We start from the raw sequence: 18,393 nt of genomic DNA, 5'->3' as shown, positions 1-18,393 counted from the left end.
AATCAACCAGTTGGAAGAATCCCCTGGACCACAGCTCCAATGGGAGCCTTCTGATCGCACTCTCCTCCCCTCGGTTTTACTAATTTTCAGATGATCCATGATTAGCGCCTGGCCAATGATTGCCGCCGCTGCAGAGGGGAGGGTGGCGACATGGTCCCTGGCCTCGGCCGTTAAACGGTCAAACGTGGGATTAGCGCCTGGACCACGGAGAGTAGGGGAGGATGGTGGCGATGGAAAGGACCGAGCTTTTTTTTTTTTCCTGTCTCCCCGGCCGGCCTGATTGCTGGCTCCTCTTTCGCAAAAAGAGGGTGTGGCAATGTGGCATGTGCCGGAGAGCAGAGCTGACCGTGGGGTACCCGGTGCCGGCCGTGGCCTACCTAGGCGTGCCGTGTCGGTTAGTGTGGTCGCCGAAGGTTTTATCTTGCTTTGTCTTTCGGAAAAAAAGACTTTATCTTGTTTTTATTTATCTATCTAACTAAAGTTGGAGGGAAGGTAAATGCGCATAAAGATTTGAAATTGGGAAGAGTTCTGTCTCGAGGGAACATTGCAACCTCGGAGAAGACCGTGCACTAGCACATTCTACCAGGGGGTTTTTGGGGCCCCATGAGCTTGGCAGGAAAACAAGCATCAAATCCTGGGGAATATTTACATGCTCCTTGCCAGCTCCATGTACTATGTTTTTACCCGTGGACAAGCGTGGAGATGGCAGGAAAAATAAGCATGGAAGCATGGGAATATTTTCAGGTGGCAGCCGAGCTCCATGTACACATGCCCATCGACAAGGCACCGCACGAGACTACACATTTTTCGAAGTTTTTACAGGCTCAACAGGACCGAGAAATTCGGCCCTGCTTGGCACGGTACAATGTAACACGCGCATAGGACACCCTGCTCCTGCGGCGTCGCGCGCATCTATCGCCCCGCCAACAGTATTATCTTCTCCTCTGGCCGGGGTAATATTCCCGCGGCGGAATCACGTGCGCGCACCCCGCCGGCCGGCCGCCAGGGTCCTGGCCGCCGCCGCTGCCGGGGCTCCGCGCCGCGCCGGGCGCGCGCCTCTTTTGAGGCGCCCGCCACACGCACGCGGCGGCGGCGGCGCGATGCGCCCAGGCGGCCTCGGACGTCGACGAGATGCTCGCTCCGCCGCGCAAGCCACTTCGCGAGGCCGGCCGCCCTGGCGTGGCGTGGCCTCGCGGGGCTCACAAGTCACAAAGCCTGCCTGCCGCTGCGCCCGTGCATGCATGCCTCGCTGCCTTTGTGCACCTGCGGCCGCGCAGCCAAACTATTCCGTCGCCTCCTCTTTTTTCTCCCGCGCCAGCCAGTGGCACGCGCGCGTACACGAATCTTGGCGGCAGGGCACTGCGGCAGGCGAGCACCCACCGCGGTCTGCTGCGTGCCGAGCGCTGACGCTGGCAAGCTGCTGGCCGGGCGCGTGATCTTTGACGTCGCGATCGGGCGAGCAGGCAACTTTTGCTGTGACGGACGACGGCTCGGCGCTCGCTTCCGGCGCTGTCGATTTCTGCTTGGTGGGTGCGCCCTGCGCCTCTGGGTCTGGGGCACGTTAATAAAGTGGAAAAAAAAGGAGAAAGGAAACAGTGAGGAGACGGAGTGAGAGGACGCGTGCGACCACACGCACGTACGTATCTGCGTATATACTGTAAATGTGTGTGCGTGTGTGTGCGTGTATGTATTTATAAATACACGCGCGCGCGCGCACACACACAACAAGCGTGCACTGGCAGAGATAAAGCACGGAGGGGGCGTGCGCTCTGGTTGTGCATGTCAGCATGTGTATGCGTATTTTTGTACGGGACAGAATCTCTGCCGTTTGTGTTGTCTTGTGTTGTGCTGTGCAGTTGTGCCACCATCTTTGCCTAGTATTCAGTGTCCTTTGCATCTTAAGCTGCCACAGCCACTTAATTAAGGCATGGTGCGAGCACGGCCATGAACTTGGGGGAGACCTTGTGGTCTTTGATCCTGGGATGAAGTACGAAACTTTGAAAATAGGGATCTATTTGGTTTGACCATTCAGAGTTGCAAGCAAAAACATAATGCACCCGGCTGTACTTTGGTTTCGTGTGTTTTCCCCCTTCTGAGTTCTCACCCACGACGATGCTGCAGTGACACACATGCAGCTCTTAAGGTAGCATGGGCAATTTTATTTTTCTTTTTTTTTAAAAAAGACACACGGGGAAGCAAGCACTACTGACTACGGTATGCTTGGCTCGAGGAGCTACGGCGTGCCAAGTCAAAATTTGGCCAATGTCGAGTCAGACGCCTATTTCCTCAATCCGGGGTAAACATTTTGACACTTCGTAGTGTAGTGAAAGAGATGCTGACTGGTGCTCCTCATGCTTCCTCTTAAGAAAGAAATTTACTGGAAACCGAAATTATGAAGTGAAAAAAAAAGATGAAAAAACGGAAAATGCACAAAGAATTGTCGAGTGCGCGTCAATCCATGCCATTGGTACGTACCGCTACGTACTAGACCTGCCTTTGCTTCCTCCCTTTCTGGGTGCAGGATGCGGGGGCTGCCACTCCTGCAAGAGACAAAAAGAGCGCCCTACCTTGGCAACCTAGCGGACACGCCCGGCCTGGCCCGGCTCCTCTTCCCCAAAGCATCACCGGCCGCTGTGCCTGTGCTGCTGATGCTGATGCAGCGGCCGCCAACTTTTGTCACACACGCAAGGAATTCACCAAAAACTGCCAAACAGCTTTCGATGAAAGCTCTGTTCTTGGGTTTCTCACTTCCTTCCTACTACTACTTTTTTAATTCTTACATGTATTATGTATAGTAGGGTATATCATCCTTTCGAAAAGAAAACGTTGTCTATTGTCTTTTTTTGTGAATGTTTTGTTTTTGCAGTGTGCTAACTTTGCCTTTGCATTTCAACACCATCCAAACCCTTTTGCGGATTTGACCCTATTTTGACGTGCCATCTCCCCAAACCAGAAAAAAAGATGGCATTTTGTTCGAGGAGCCCAATGTGCGTCTTTATTTAGTGCTAGAGTTCTTTTTTCCTCTGAGCAAAAGGTTGAACGATCTCTGCTTGATTCACATCGACCTTTCCGTAAAGGAAAGGTGATGTGCATGGGGTGTATGGTTGTTTTTTGCTCGAATTTTCATGATCTGGTGCAGGGTGTGGCCGCTGTGAAGCTCGAGTTACATAATGTTGTGAAAATCAGCTCATGTTTTTCAGTGCGTGATGATGGTGCAAATCTATTGGAAAGCTGATGGACGAATGTAGTGAAAACCTTGAGAATGACTGCGACGGTAGGCAAATAATGGAGGGAACTTTTACCCGTCCTGGCAAAAGAAAAAAAGAAAACTGGCACGCCACCACACTGCGACGGTAAGGCAGTAATTTTACGGAGCCTTGTTCTGCTCTCCCAACTCAAAAGAAAAAAAGAAGGTATTTTTTAATAAAAATACGCAGCTCTCCTGCGTATTCGAGAAGAAAAAGAAAGCATCGAGTAACTAAGACTAGCGACGAGTTTTTTTTCTCGCTGAAAGAAGGACATAGTACTAAGGGTGCATTTGGCTCTACTGAATCCAGTGGTAGTCCTGCTATACAGTTTTTCAGAAAGAAGTGGTTTTTTACTGATTCTGTAAAATGAACTAAGAGGCTGAAAGCTGAAAAAAGTAGCTTGTTCTGATTTTGTGGAATGATTGTCCATTCTAATTTTAAAAGTTTATGCTAGAGAATAAAGGAGAATCACTTTCGGCCATAGAATCATTTCTTTCAAAGAATTAACTCTCACAGATAATCAAAATTAGATAAAGCTCTACCAAACGCATACTAAATCACCTTGCAATGCATCATGGTCAGCTAATACTCTACGACAAGGAAGAAGTTGCTGTCGGATACAATGCGTAATAAGATGAAACGATGAAGCATTCAAGCCTCCATTACTCCCTCTATTTTTTGCATGTAACATTATATTTGTTCTAAATTAAATTTATCCGATTTTAATCAAATTTATCCAACTTTAAATAAATTTATAGAAAAATATAACAACATCTAAACTCAAAAGGCATTTTAAAGTGTGCGGCTATGATAGTTGATCTAAATTTCGTAGTTAAAATTTAAAGTTAGGGTATAATGGGGAGTTTTATAAAGGAAAAATGAGAGTTTTTTCGAGTTTGTAAACTGACTTAGTTTTTTCTTCTCGATCAAGAACATGGTCGAAACGAACACTCAACCCGTCGGCCGTTGCAGAATTGATTACGGGTGCATGCGATGCGAAGCTAGCGGCAGTGCCGGCACTGTGCAGAAAAGCTTGGCACGCCACTAGCCGGAAGAAGGAAAACGTGTAGTGAGGGTTAGGGTAGGTCAATCGAGGGGGCGCGCGTAGGGCGGTAGAGGGTGGTGGCCCCTGCCCCTGCCTTGTCGCCCGCCGAGGTAGGCTAGCTACCGGGCCTAAGAGCGTGGCCAAGCTCAGCTCGGGTAGGGGTGCCGTCCATCATCACGCTGATCACTTCTTTGCCCAGCTACTTTTCAACTGACAGCTAGTACTCCTACTCTCCCATGGTCTATAGATTATCTTTGTGAACCGTGGTGATCTCACGGCCACGTCATCCTCCACTGCCCCTCGGTTGTCACGTTGCGAGACGCACCGCGAGCATGGTATCACGTACCCTTGATTACTGTACGCAGTACGCAGCAGCCAGCGAGGCGCGAGTGTGCTACTCTGCTACCGACCCGCTTGCGTAGTTGTGCACGTACGTACTCCATGGTAGGGCGTGTAGTACAGTCCATGAGGAAGGGCACGCGCCACCCCACCCCACACAGAGAGTGAGGTAGGGCGACATTTCGGCCCGCCTATGCTGGGCCGCATAGCCGTTGGTTTTCCGTGTGGGCCGAAGATGGGCTGGCTATTGCTAATTGGTCGTGCGTGTGTGCTGGCTCTAGCGGGCTGAGAACTTCTTGGGCCATGGGGCCCACAGCTCGTGGAAAGAAGTTTGAAACCGGGCCGGCACAAGTGCTTATCCGTTAGCGAGACTCCTCCCCCCACCTCCTTTTCAGATCTCCAGTCAGTCCCCTTACCCACCCCGCCCCCAATGTGCGCACCACGTGACTGGGAAAACGACAGAACACACAAAGCCCAAAAGCTAAAAGCAAGCCCACTCCCGCAAAGCCGGCCGTCTTCAGCCGAAACCGGACGACTCCTTTGCTGAATGCTGACGCTGTGCCAGCGCTTCACTTTGAGCCCCGGCCGACCTTTCGTGCCACCGGCTCACCGCTCACCACCGTCCCGACGCGCTACGGCGCTAGCGCGACCACCAACTATGCCAAAAGGGGCGCTGCTCTTCATAACTTTATACTGTGTAATGTAACAATACTATGTGTATGTTTGGATCAAATGATTAAAAAGTAAAGTGACTAAAAAGCAAAGTAACTAAATTTTAACCACCTTCTATTTGGATCAAGTGACTGAGTGACTAAAAGTGACTAAAGTTTCAAATAAAATAATCAAATTGAGGAGCAAGCCCTCTCAACTTCTCCTTTTAGCTACTCTTTAGGAGCTAATGGGACTAAAAAGTTTTTAGTCACTTTAAGTTATTTTATTTGCAAAGTTTAGTCCCTAAACTGATTCAACTTTAATTAGCAGGAACCAAACAGGGCTATAGCCTTTGGGGCCTTCTTTTTACCGCCCACATCGGCCGCACGAGACTGAACTGAACGGGCGGCGGATCACGCCATCGCGCGGAGCCCCTCACGCGCGTCGTCGTTGCGCTCGCGCACGGGCACGCACGGCGCACGCCCTCTTGCCCTGCATCTTTGGGGTGGTCACTGGGTCCCAGTCAACAGACGAGAGCAAACACCGTCTTTGAGATCGTACCACGCTACTGACATGCGGGCCCATGAGGGTGTTGACCCTACTCGTCAGAGGGCGGAGCACGACCGCGGCGCGCTACGCCACGATCGACCGTGTTAAATGACGAGACGGCGACGGACGAGACGCGCACCACTCCGACTACCACCCGGCAGCACTCCCCGCCCCGCCCCGCTCGCCACTCGCCGCCGCCTGCTTCATAACCGGAAACCGAGCCGCGGCCGCGCTAGCGGATCCGCCTGGGCTCGGCGGCGTCGGCGCTCCTCCGCCGCGCCGCCTCTCTCCATGGATTTCGTCTGCCCCGGCGATCCCGCGGTGCGATTGATAAGTGCTAAACCCCTACTCGTCCGCCGCGCCGACTTGTTTTCCTTTTTTCCGGCGTCGGATTCTGATCGCGATGTGGTGCTAACTACTAACCTGAGAGTTTTTTTGGGGGCGATCCCTCGGTGCAGGTATGGGATGGGAGGCATTTCGGCCCGTGCTTCGCGGATTTATATCCTTGCTTTGGATTTTGAAATCTCGAGTTGGTTGCGCAGTTTCGCGGTTTGTGGCGGGTCGCGCTCGCGCGCATTTTGTGGTTTGTGCTGCCTTTAAGTTTCCCTTAATCCTTTTCTCGTCGTTGCACGGTGCTGGGGGTGGCTGGGAATGCGATCGCCGCGGTCGCCGTCGTCTGCCTCTTCATCGCCAAGAGGAACACACCAAGAGCTCAGGTACTTGTTTTTACTCTGCTTCTTTATTTAATAAACAAGTAAACGACCTATCAATTCTGCGATTATTCGAGGAGCATTTCACTGTCTATGTTCAGGACTGTGTTGAGTCAAATTTATGTATGGCACAAAGTTGATAACAATGGGTGCAGCTAGTATGTCTAGTGCGCGGCTTGGTTTTGTTTCGGCTGTTAAATAGCTAAAGGACTAGCAGTTTTTACTGGTGTGGTTATGACCCACTGACCAGTTTTCAATGAATTGGAAAGTTGGATGCTAGCTATCATTTCCTCTGGATGGAGCGTTATATGGTTACATTGAGCATCGTTTTTGCTTTGCCATGGCAGTCAAGTAAGTGGTTTGGTAGAAGAGATACCTTTTCCTGTTTGCACTAGGATACTTTCACATTAATAATGGTGACAGTTCCGTTTTGCTGTAGTATAGTAAGTACTAGTTGGCTGGGAATTCAAACGTAGGTAATTGAGTTGTGCACATAGAGAGGATAAAATTGTCTTATTTAATTTATGTTTCTTCATTATTTATACCATGTTATGTATAATAATTATTCTACTGCTTTAGAACGTCAGGAGAGGTTTATCGGAGAAGTTGTTTGTATTTGGCGTGCCTGGCTTTGCAGCCTGCCTTTCTTTGGTTGGACTAACTATGCTAGTTAAGAAGAAATTTGAAGGGAAGGATGTTGAGGACTATGAATTATTCTTCACGTGCTCACAATTTATTGCATGGGTAAGAACTCTCTTACCATAATGATCTTGTTTTCCCTTTCGAGTCATGTCAACTTTCTTACGGTCGGTTTTCAATGTGCCTTTTGATAGATATCTGTAACCATTGTCTGTGTCAGTGGGGCTTGGTTTGAAATCATCTATAACCCAATCATGTGCTTTTGCTGGATCTTGAAGATTCTTCTGGAGATACCTCATTTGCAATACAAGCTTACGGTTCTAAAGGTATCCCGTTATTTTACAAAAGGACTTCCTTTCACTTTGACATGCTTCTTGGCTGTTAATACGAGCTATGGAAGACTTCTACAAATTTCTGCTGTTTTATTGTGACTAATAAAATCCCTGTTTTGTTCAGTCTTTAATGTGACAATTACTGAAAAGTGCATACATATCAACGTGGAAAGGGAATATTTAAAAGAAACATCACTTAATATTTAAAATAAACACTTACTTTATTATTCAAAATAAACGTATATTCAAAGCTTTTGTTTTGTAATCAACAGGCAATGGCATCTTTTATGGAGATTATCTCATTTTGTACTGCAACCACATTTGGACTCTTTGTAATTGTGGCTGCTGTAGTGAGCCAGTCAGGCAACCGAAGGTACCTGCTTGAAGATTTCATATATTTTTCTTTTTTCTAACCTTTGACAGCTAGTAAATTTATCCTTTTTTTATCTAGCAACTAGTACACATTTCATTTCATTTTTTTCATTGTCATAAAATGTGTGGACAGTAATTCTTGAGTGCCATGTTATCTACAATTTCTCTAATCAATGTGTGTCTCTATGCTCTTTCAGAAAAGTGAACTCTATTGAAGCACCGCTCATTTTAAATGATGAAAAAGCTGAGTGTGAAATTACAAACATGGTATGTCATTTGGGTAATAAGCCTTTTCGTTTTTCTGTTGTACAATCAGGATGGTTTAATTTCAATCTATGATCTGGGTAATAGTTTTATATTGGTTATGGTATTGCTGTGATAATCTCATCTCATGCATGCTACAAAGTTGCTGTTGGCTTGCCATTTCTGTTATGAATGGCAACTCAATCTATTACCATGCCCACAAGGGCCAGATATGGTTCTGTACAAAGTGCAAATAGCACCCTATGCTAGTGAGAAAATACACTAGAAGCATATACATCTAACAATTTCAATATATGATCTTGTAATACATTCTTGCACGTGGTTTGTTTAATATGATGGCATCCGTAGTGTTGCCAACCAGGCAGCTGAAAACTCAAAATATAAATGTTTTGCCTTGTCTTGGCTGGATTGTGTTGAAACGTTTCCTAAAATGAATTTGCATACATGTTCCCCAGAATAAAAAAATATCTTCCAGATTTCTGTGTATGGACAATTATCACCTGCAAATTTACAGGATCTGTGCTAACTGCCACATACATTGACTTTCTTATTGTTGGCTACTTGGAGTTTGAACATTGACCAATATCTGGATCTTATCCATTTTTTTTCTGTCACCAAGAAGTGACTCCATATTGTGAGTTCTTTCCTTAATGTTCTCTTTTCTCAGGTAAAGGACCATAATTTGTGGGAACTGTTGACTTTCAAATTCGTTAATCCAATGATGGACATTGGTATCACAAGACAACTTGACTTCGCAGATCTACTAGAGTTACCTGCTGAGCTTAGAGCTACCTCCTGTTATGACAGACTTCTGTCTTCCTGGACTGCTGAATATCAGAACCACCGTGACAACTCATCTCTCCTTAGAGCCATGTCTCGTTCTTATGGATGGAGATACTTGCGTTTGGGCCTCCTTAAGGTATCCTGTTCTTTTTAATTGAGGTGGTTAATTGAGTTAAAAATGTTTGCTAGGTGCTAACTCTGATTCATGGTGTCCTTTTCTGCTTACCTCTTTATGAGAATCAACAATTAATATTTCCCATGATGACCAGATTAGACAGGTCACAATTGGCCTGAAACACATCATCATAGTATTACCTGAAATTCCATGAACGACAGCATGGAATTACTTATCTTAGAACAACAACTTTATCATGTTATTACCTTTACCTGCAAAGTCAAGCATTCATAAAATTAAAGTTCGCTGATTGCCTTTAAGTTTCTAACATTCTATTCATGTAGGTAACAAATGACAGCATCAGTTTCGTTAGCCCTCTGCTACTCAACAAGTTTATAAGATTTCTTCAGCAAGGTATTATTATTATTATTTTCTCTGGAACAAAGGTAATATGTCCTCAAAAAGTAGAAGGTTCATTATTAAAAGTTCTCCCAGACAAATAGATATTCTGTTCAATAGTGGCAGTTGAAGCTATACCCTATTTGAGAACAAAAGACCATTAGCAAAGGTTCTAACATGCCTCTTTTCATTAGTTTCTAGGATTCTTTGTAGTTCATTTAGAAACTTTGTGTGACATACAGACATTTTTGCCTAAAAAAATATGTCTTCCTATAAAACAGCAGCCCATGCAAATAATGCTAATTATCTGGTCAAATCCATACTACTCGTGATGAATCTTGATCTGAATTTGTCAGCAATGTAATAAACTAATCCACATCTTCTGTTGGTTTCTGCATTACTTTTCAGGTTCTGGCGGCATGGATGGATATATTCTTGCCATTTCCTTAGGATTGACTTCTATTATAAAGTAAACTGTCCTCAGCATATGATTTGACCTTTTGCACATTCATTGTTGTGTATATGATTTGTTTTGTACTCAAGCTTTAAATAATGACTGTGCATCTCCTTTTTATGTCGTTTATTTTTGTTAACGTTTAACAGACTATACTCAGATTATATACTGGGAAGTACAAGTTATGTGGGTGTTAAACTGGTGTTGGCATGCTAGCATCACCATGGCTGTGTCATGTTCTACACTCGTACTTGTGTTACATGTTCATGTGCTTGTAACCACTGTTGTTATGACTAAGTGCATTAACATGCAGAGCAGATAATGCACTTAGTCATAACACCAGTTAAATTTTATGATAATAAAGATTTATTAAGCGGTTACATCTTCGAGCACCTTGTTGGATTGTGGTTATAATGTTTTCTTTGTTCTAATATTGACATTCTAAACACTGCAACAGAATTCGATCTTAGTGGACATTTGCCTATTCAAAGAGAATAATCTCGGTTTTTCCTTGGATGTCTATCATCTTAGTAGCTAGTATTTGTTTCTTTATGCAGATCATTTTTAGATAGCCAGTACTCCTTTCGTCTAGCAAAGCTCAAGTTGATGTTACGATCAAGTATCATGGGGATAGTTTATCGGAAGGTATGACCATTCTGTTAGTATCATCTGTGAATATTAATTCACAATGCAACACTGGTTGGTTCCGTAGCTATTATGCATAACAACATATTCACAAGGACAACTCAGACTTTCCATTACGAATGATACAAATTGACACCTAGGAGGTGGACCCAACCCATTGGGTATGGAACTGAGTATTTGTTGCACGCTAGTTCATATGCCTTCTATTCCCAAATAAGATGTCATGCAGACAATCAACATGGTAGAGCTGCAAAATTATATGTTAATACAATTGATAAAATGCAATAATATGAAAACGCTTTTAAAATTTTACTGGCGTCATTTCCATTTGAAAAGTACAACTGATTTTGCATATTGTAGCTTACAATGTCTTTTATCTTTGACTGCGGTTCAAGATTGACATGTACTTGGAACAGAGTACTTGTTTAGATGAATTTTGATATAGTGTAGAGCTGCTGCTCAATATTCTGTATAGCATCTGTAACATGTCATTTTGAGCTGCATTCGACATTGTACTATGTAACAATTCTATTCCAGATTTGAAGCATGCTATAACTTTACTTGACTTTTATTTGTTGCTTTTAAATTTGGATGGACCTTAAAAAACAGTGCCTATGTCTCAGTCTAGCTGAGCGCTCTAGGTTTTCTGAAGGTGAGATTCAGACCTTTATGTCTGTTGATGCTGACCGCACAATAAACCTATGTAACAGCCTTCATGATGCTTGGAGGTATTCCCATCTGTCTCATGTTTGTCTATGAAAGGCTTATGTTTTCACCTCATAATCTAGTTCTTTGCATGATTGGATGTTTGTCTAGCTTGCCACTGCAGATTGGAGTTGCTCTTTATCTATTGTATACACAAGTCAATTATGCTTTTCTGTCTGGGCTTGCAATAACAATCATACTAATACCAGGTGTGTTCACCTTTTGCTTCCTTGTTCTGCATTAGGCTTAGTGAATTTAATATTTGCTAGGTCAGGTACGGTAAAAGTTTTTCTTCTTCCAAAAATGGATTTGCTATCATTCTTTAATCTCTTGGTTTGCCCTTATTGTCTTACACGAATTTTAATCGATTGACCAAGGCATGCTTTTTATACTATTCCAAATACAAATAGATGTATACTATAAGAACCCTGATGACATTAAGGACTGAAATTATAGCGTGTAATGCTAATCCATGATCTAACAATAACTTCCTCAAATTTTTATGCTCATATTGTTTACTTTTCACCATGTCGTCTCTTTTGCCTGTAACGATGTACACATGCACAGTGAACAAATGGATTTCTACAAGGATTGCTAGTGCAACAGAAAAGATGATGAAGCAAAAAGACAGGAGGTAAGGAAATGGTTTCTCCATTGCACTTGATAAACAAAGAAAACATCCTCTATTTCGTTTTACCATATTCTCATATTCCTGCAGTACTTTCTAAAACACCATTACATTATACCTCAGTTTCATTGGTACATACTGTTGACTTGTTTTGGGTAATAAAGTAGGAGGATTTCTGCAAAAGTTTGCTAGTCAGCACACTAATTATAGAACTTATGGGTATGTTTCCATCAACAGGATAAGCTGTGCAGGGGAGGTCTTAGCACATATTAGAACAGTGAAGATGTACAGCTGGGAGAAACTATTCACTGAACGTTTGGTGGAAAGAAGAGAATCAGAAGTGAAGCATCTCGCGGTATGCAACTGCTCATGATTACTTCACGTTTTATAATAAGTTGCACATCGCACATTGGAACTAACAGGAGCCTCCTATTTATAGACTAGAAAATATCTGGATGCTTGGTGCGTCTATTTCTGGGCAACCACACCAACATTGTTCTCCCTTTTCACCTTTTCCATTTTTGCAATAATGGGACACACATTGGATGCTGCCACGGTAAAACAATATCATGAATGATATGTTTAAGATATGCCTTTGCACCAACAAACTTCCCACTAATATATGGTATCCTTATTACAGGTATTTACTTGTGTTGCACTCTTTAACACATTAATATCACCATTAAACTCATTTCCATGGGTTATTAATGGGATGATCGATGTAAGTGGATAATTGATTTTGTTATTATACTGCTCGATGCATTTGCAGCTGTGCTAATCCTACTTGTATGCTGCAGGCTGTTATCTCTAGTAGACGACTGAGTAATTATTTATCTACTCCAGAGCATAACTCGTCAGAGTTAACTGCCTCTGCTGACATTTTAAAGCACCAGTTTAAGAGAGATACAGAAGTAATTCATAATCCAATGGCTTTCGTCCTTCAGGATGTATGCTGTTCTTGGTCTAGTAGCTCTGTCGCTGAGCCGAGCATAGTTCTCAGAGATATATCTTTGCAGCTACAGAAAGGGCTCTTTATTGCAATTGTAGGCGAGGTAATTATTCTGACCAGCACGTTTTCGTTTTTCTGGGTGTTTGGGGGTGTATTATTGGCATATTGCATCTCAATTTGCATGTACTTGCAAAGAAATGCTGGCAGTTCTTTTTCTAAACTGTCTAATCTGATGTTGTTACTTTTCTTTTTCTGTTAATTGAGGAAAAATTATGTCTATATCAGGTTGGTTCTGGTAAATCATCTTTGCTGAATTCTGTCATTGGAGAGACTCGTGTTGTCAGTGGTTCCATTAGCTCATGTGGTTCAATTGCCTATGTACCACAGGTAGCATTTTATGATTTGGAAATTGCTTAAGATTTGTTGTTGAAATGTCTGGAGACTAAAGTTGGAATGGATGTTCTGTAGGTACCATGGATCTTATCTGGCTCTCTACGAGATAATATTTTGCTTGGGAAAGAATTTGATCCAAGGAGGTAGGCTATATATGTTAATGAATATTATCACAAGTTTTTTTTATGTCATGGCATGACATTATAGCATCTGACATGAACTATTGGAAGATGCTCATACACCATATGATTTATTTACTGTTTCCTTTTAATTAGCATTCTGCATGACAACACTTATGCAGATATGACGAAGTAATACAGGCATGCGCGCTTGATGTTGACATATCAGCAATGGCCAGAGGAGATATGTCACATATTGGAGAGAAAGGTACCAACTTATCTGGTGGACAGAGAGCTCGTCTAGCACTGGCAAGGTCATGTTTTTAACAACTTTGTGCTCCTTACATCCTTCTTAAGTTCGCAAGATAACATTATGATCTTACAAATGCAGGGCTTTGTATCAGAATCCTGATGTATACTTGTTTGATGACATCCTTAGCGCGGTTGACTCCCAAGTTGCTTCATGGATTCTGGAAAAGGCCATTATGGGGCCTCAGTTGATGCAGAAAACAAAGTTACTAAGCACACATAATCTTCAGGTAACATTTAACTCTTATCCAGACAAACTGCTCACCATGTTGGTCTAAATGTATGAATTATATTTAGGTTATACCTGTACTACTAGGCTGTCTGCATGAAATAAGCATTTCGTTTAATAGCATGAAAAGGAAGGATGCTAAAAGAACAATGTATTTTTGTTTTCCTTTTCTTTCTCCTAGGCCATTTCTGCTGCAGATATGATTGTGGTCATGGCTAATGGGCTCGTTAAGTGGTTTGGGACACTGGAATCTTTCTTGGCAACTCCATATTCAAGAATCTCTAAGCCGGATAGTTCAAGTCCTACCTCATTTACAGCTTCTGTGAAAGATAAAACACCAATAGTATCATGTGAACTGAAGACTGATGTTATACTTGAAGACGATTCAGTGGTTGCTTATGAGGAACGAAATGATCAGGATGAAGCAGAGGCAAGGAAAGAAGGAAGGGTTGAGCTTAGCGTCTACAAGTGAGTTATTTTGTGAACTGGAGTGCTACACAATAGAATGATACACGTATTTCAATCCTTTGTGCTCTATTATTCCTAATTATTATTGTTTTAACAGAAAATATGCAACATTTGCGGGCTGGTCAATTGTTGTTTTAATATTCCTAAGTGCATTCTTAATGCAAGCATCCCGTAATGGCAATGATCTTTGGTTAACTTACTGGGTTGATACCAACACAAGCACCAACAACACGGTTTTTTATCTGGTAAGAGTGCTTTCTATTTAAGTGAACATGAATCAGAATAATCAGTATGTTGAACATTTGTTGTTCATAGAAGAAATATCTTCAGGGAACTAATGCTCATTCAAACCTTGCCTATGCAGATTATCCTTGCTATGTTTGGCATAATCAATTCTCTTTTCACGTTGGGAAGGGCGTTTTCTTTTGCATTCGGTGGCCTCCGTGCAGCAATCTATACCCATGCATCTCTTCTTGAAAATATCATCAGCGCACCAGTTTGTTTTTTTGACCAAAATCCCAGTGGTCGGGTACTAAACAGGTCGGTGTCTTAGTTATTTGATTGCCTCTACTTTCTAGTAAGCTCCGAATGGTTGAAATGCCCCTTGGCCTTGATGATGCTTTATGACATCAGATTATCATCAGATCTCTACACCATTGATGATTCTCTTCCATTCATCCTCAATATATTTGTGGCCAACTTCTTTAGCTTACTCGGCACTCTGGTTGTTTTGTCTTACTCACAGGTAAATTATGAACAATTGTTTAGACCAGACTTGTATTTAAGAAAAGGAACTAAATCATGTTTCTTGTGTTTCATGAATGTTTGATCTGCAGGTTTCCTTCTTACTCATCTTACTTCCACTCTGGCTTATCTATAGGAAGCTGCAGGTACATATTCACCCCGCTTTTTCATGTATCGCAGCTTGGTTCTTTTATCTGAGCCTTTATAGACTAAATATCCATACTTCAATAAAAACACTACAGTATCCATTTTCTTCTTCATGTCTTCATTGGTTCAGTCTGTTCTTCATTTGTTGGTTTTTTGATATCTAGGCTTAATGGACTGGGCTTTTGTTATTAAGTTCTATCACATAGTATGCCATTTGGAAACGCTTGATATCTACGCATAATGGAGAAACAAACTAATGTTCTGCACAGTTCTATTACAGGTCTACATCACGTGAAGTACGACGACTTGATAGTGTTGCTCGTTCACCAATCTATTCATCTTTTACAGAGACGCTTGATGGTTCATCAACAATAAGAGCTTTCCAGAAAGAAGTATGTTTCTTTTTTCATCATGGGCTGGAAGGAAGCAGTCTAGTTATTGCATTTAGACATTCAGAGGAAAGGATGCATAATTTTCCATTTGAACTAGTTTCACACATCAAAGGCTCTAGTGCCTGAGTGATTTGTTCAAAATACTGACAGTACACTGCACAGGGTTTCTTCTTAGAAAGGTTCATTCAACATGTGACACTATATCAGAAAACATCCTACTCTGAGCTGATTGCTAGTTTGTGGCTCTCGTTGAGACTCCAGGTATATAATAATATTATCATGCGCTCGGAATTAAGAATATTTATTCATCAGTAAGGCCTATAACACAGGCACGGCAATGACCAGCAAACTGTCCAGTTATTGGCAGGTTTTATCATTCTGTTCATCGCCATGGTGGCCACTGTCAGCTTCAATAGCAGTTCCCTTGTTAACTTCGGAACACCTGGACTGGTAGGTTTGATAGTGCAGTCACTGATCTTCTGCTTAGGCCTTGCCATCCTGCTGGAAAATGAAAATATATTTCTGTTCCAAGTGCATATACATTAATTATATAAAGAAATTTACTGCAGGTGGGCCTGGCTCTATCATATGCGGCACCTGTAGTATCACTGCTGAATGGCTTCTTAACCACGTTTACGGAGACAGAAAAGGAAATGATCTCTGTTGAGAGGATTGCTGAGGTAAAATCAATAAATATTCGTTTTGATCCTCATTTGTCATGCACCTTTAGCTATAACAATATGATGATGCTTGCAGTATGTTGGCATAGCTCAAGAAGAACTCAAGGGATCAGAATCCCCACCTAGAAACTGGCCGACAGAAGGGAAGATTGAGTTTGTTCATGTAACTCTTAGGTACAAGCCAGAGTTACCACCGGCTTTGAATGATGTTTCATTCCTTATTGCACCCGCCATGCAGGTACCATGCAATGAAGGCTTTCACCAAACCATTTATGATTTCTGAAGCTATAATGAAATCTGCTATGGCTTATTAGGTTGGAATAATAGGAAGGACTGGAGCAGGCAAATCAAGTGTACTGAACGCCCTTTTCCGTTTAGTTCCAATTTGCAACGGGCGCATCTTAGTAGATGGCATTGATGTGGCTAAAGTTGCTATCCGAGAACTCCGTGCACACTTTGCAGTGGTTCCACAGAGCCCATTTTTGTTTGATGGGTCTTTGAGGTACTAGTTGCTCATATTTCAGTGTTTCCAGCTGATCATTTTCATGCTTGTGGAAGAAATAGAAATCCTATGTTCATCATTCATTATTTTAATTGAATATCCATGATAGGGAAAACCTGGATCCATTTAATACAACGACAGATATCAGGGTATGGGAAGTTCTTGAAAAATGTCATATGAAGGGAGAGATAGAATCAATAGGTGGACTTGACATCCATGTGAAAGAAAGTGGTGCATCTTTTTCAGTAGGCCAGAGACAGCTCCTCTGCCTTGCCCGTGCTATCCTAAAATCATCCAAGGTATGGACCAAGACAGGTTACCATATCATTGCATTGCTTACAGCAGATACTCTACTGTGCAAAAGCCTAATCAAAGTATCAAACTCGTCTGGTTAATTCTATCAGTTTTCATGATCAGTAATAATCAATGGTAGCTTTCACATATATTTCTGAGCTGATCTAATATGCTGTAATTGTCAATGATACTGCAGGTGCTCTGCCTCGATGAATGCACAGCCAATGTTGACAACCAAACAGCCTTCTTGTTGCAAAATACTATTTCTGCTGAATGCAAAGGGATGACGGTTCTCACCATAGCCCATCGAATTTCAACAGTGATGAAGATGGACAATATTCTAGTTCTTGATCAAGGCAAACTGGTATGTAGTACTACAATGCTTACCATTTTGGACTACCAGTGGGCAAAAACCAAAGAGGATAAGCAAATGAACTCAGAACATATGTACCACGATAATATTTTACAAGAATGGTATGATGACAACACCACAAATGAGTCTCTAGGAAGAGTTGTTAAAATACCACATGCACAAAAACATGTGTTAAAACAAGTAGCAAGAAAAACCAATTAACATTGTAAGTCCAATGGTAGACAGGTTAGGAGTTAGGACCTCCAGGCCATGGATACGCTTTTTTTCATATATGCCTCCTTATCCTTCTTATCTAATTATTATTGTTAGACATTATCTAACTCAGTTCATTGCTTCAATTTAGGTCGAAGAAGGAAACCCAGAAGTTCTTATGACTCACAAATCCTCAAGATTTGCTCGATTTGCCAAGGCATCTCAGATGTGATTATGGGAACATGCTATATTACTATATTATATGCTAGGCTTTTTAAGTGTTAGCACTTACTTTGATGACAAGGTGTGCCACCTCCATTGAGTTTGTAAGAACAGCTTCAAAACTTACACCACTAGTAACTAATAGCTAACAGAAGCTCTGATCTTCTTGATATGCAATGTACCGAACAAAAGCTAAGATTTTCTGATCCTCTAGATATTTGAACCGCATGCTCTGGCACTCTAACAGAAACTGGGTCACTGGTCAGGCAATGTGAATCACTGAGTCGGCTGTGCAGAACCTAAGATCTTCTAGAATGGATCACCACTTATTACTGAACGAAGTGGCATTCAAGAAAACTTTACTTGACTGCTTTTCAGGACTTGGTTTTGGTAACTGGGAAAGCAGGTACCTAATGTAAGTGTGATATCTTCTAGTGACAGGGGTGCTGACTACAAGTCCAGGCACCGCAAGGATGGATTGACGATACAAAGCATCAAGCTG

At 42.5% G+C, this 18,393-nt stretch overlaps 1 protein-coding gene across 1 annotated transcript; it reads left to right on the top strand.

Annotated features, from left to right (window-relative positions):
• The first annotated feature begins 5,996 nt into the window (after positions 1-5,996).
• On the top strand, positions 5,997-18,141 carry LOC112889380 (ABC transporter C family member 13). The gene is made up of 36 exons (XM_025955971.1): positions 5,997-6,153; positions 6,291-6,331; positions 6,464-6,548; positions 7,122-7,286; positions 7,376-7,507; positions 7,786-7,886; positions 8,083-8,152; positions 8,817-9,068; positions 9,392-9,461; positions 9,855-9,915; positions 10,458-10,545; positions 11,155-11,273; positions 11,362-11,459; positions 11,818-11,884; positions 12,116-12,233; positions 12,318-12,434; positions 12,519-12,599; positions 12,676-12,930; positions 13,113-13,214; positions 13,296-13,363; positions 13,522-13,653; positions 13,731-13,878; positions 14,059-14,345; positions 14,443-14,590; positions 14,710-14,885; positions 14,979-15,090; positions 15,182-15,235; positions 15,506-15,628; positions 15,791-15,889; positions 15,986-16,078; positions 16,198-16,308; positions 16,385-16,546; positions 16,623-16,810; positions 16,920-17,109; positions 17,301-17,468; positions 17,821-18,141. Exons 1-36 carry the CDS (start codon positions 6,124-6,126, stop codon positions 17,899-17,901), a joined length of 4,392 nt encoding a protein of 1,463 aa, XP_025811756.1. The 5' UTR covers positions 5,997-6,123; the 3' UTR covers positions 17,902-18,141.
• Positions 18,142-18,393: the final 252 nt, after the last annotated feature.

The sequence above is a fragment of the Panicum hallii genome, chromosome 4, assembly GCF_002211085.1.
Source record: "Panicum hallii strain FIL2 chromosome 4, PHallii_v3.1, whole genome shotgun sequence".
In the NCBI taxonomy this organism is placed as follows: domain Eukaryota; kingdom Viridiplantae; phylum Streptophyta; class Magnoliopsida; order Poales; family Poaceae; genus Panicum; species Panicum hallii.
The sequence above is the reverse complement of the archived record's forward strand: the minus strand, read 5'-3'. Positions and strand labels throughout refer to the sequence as shown.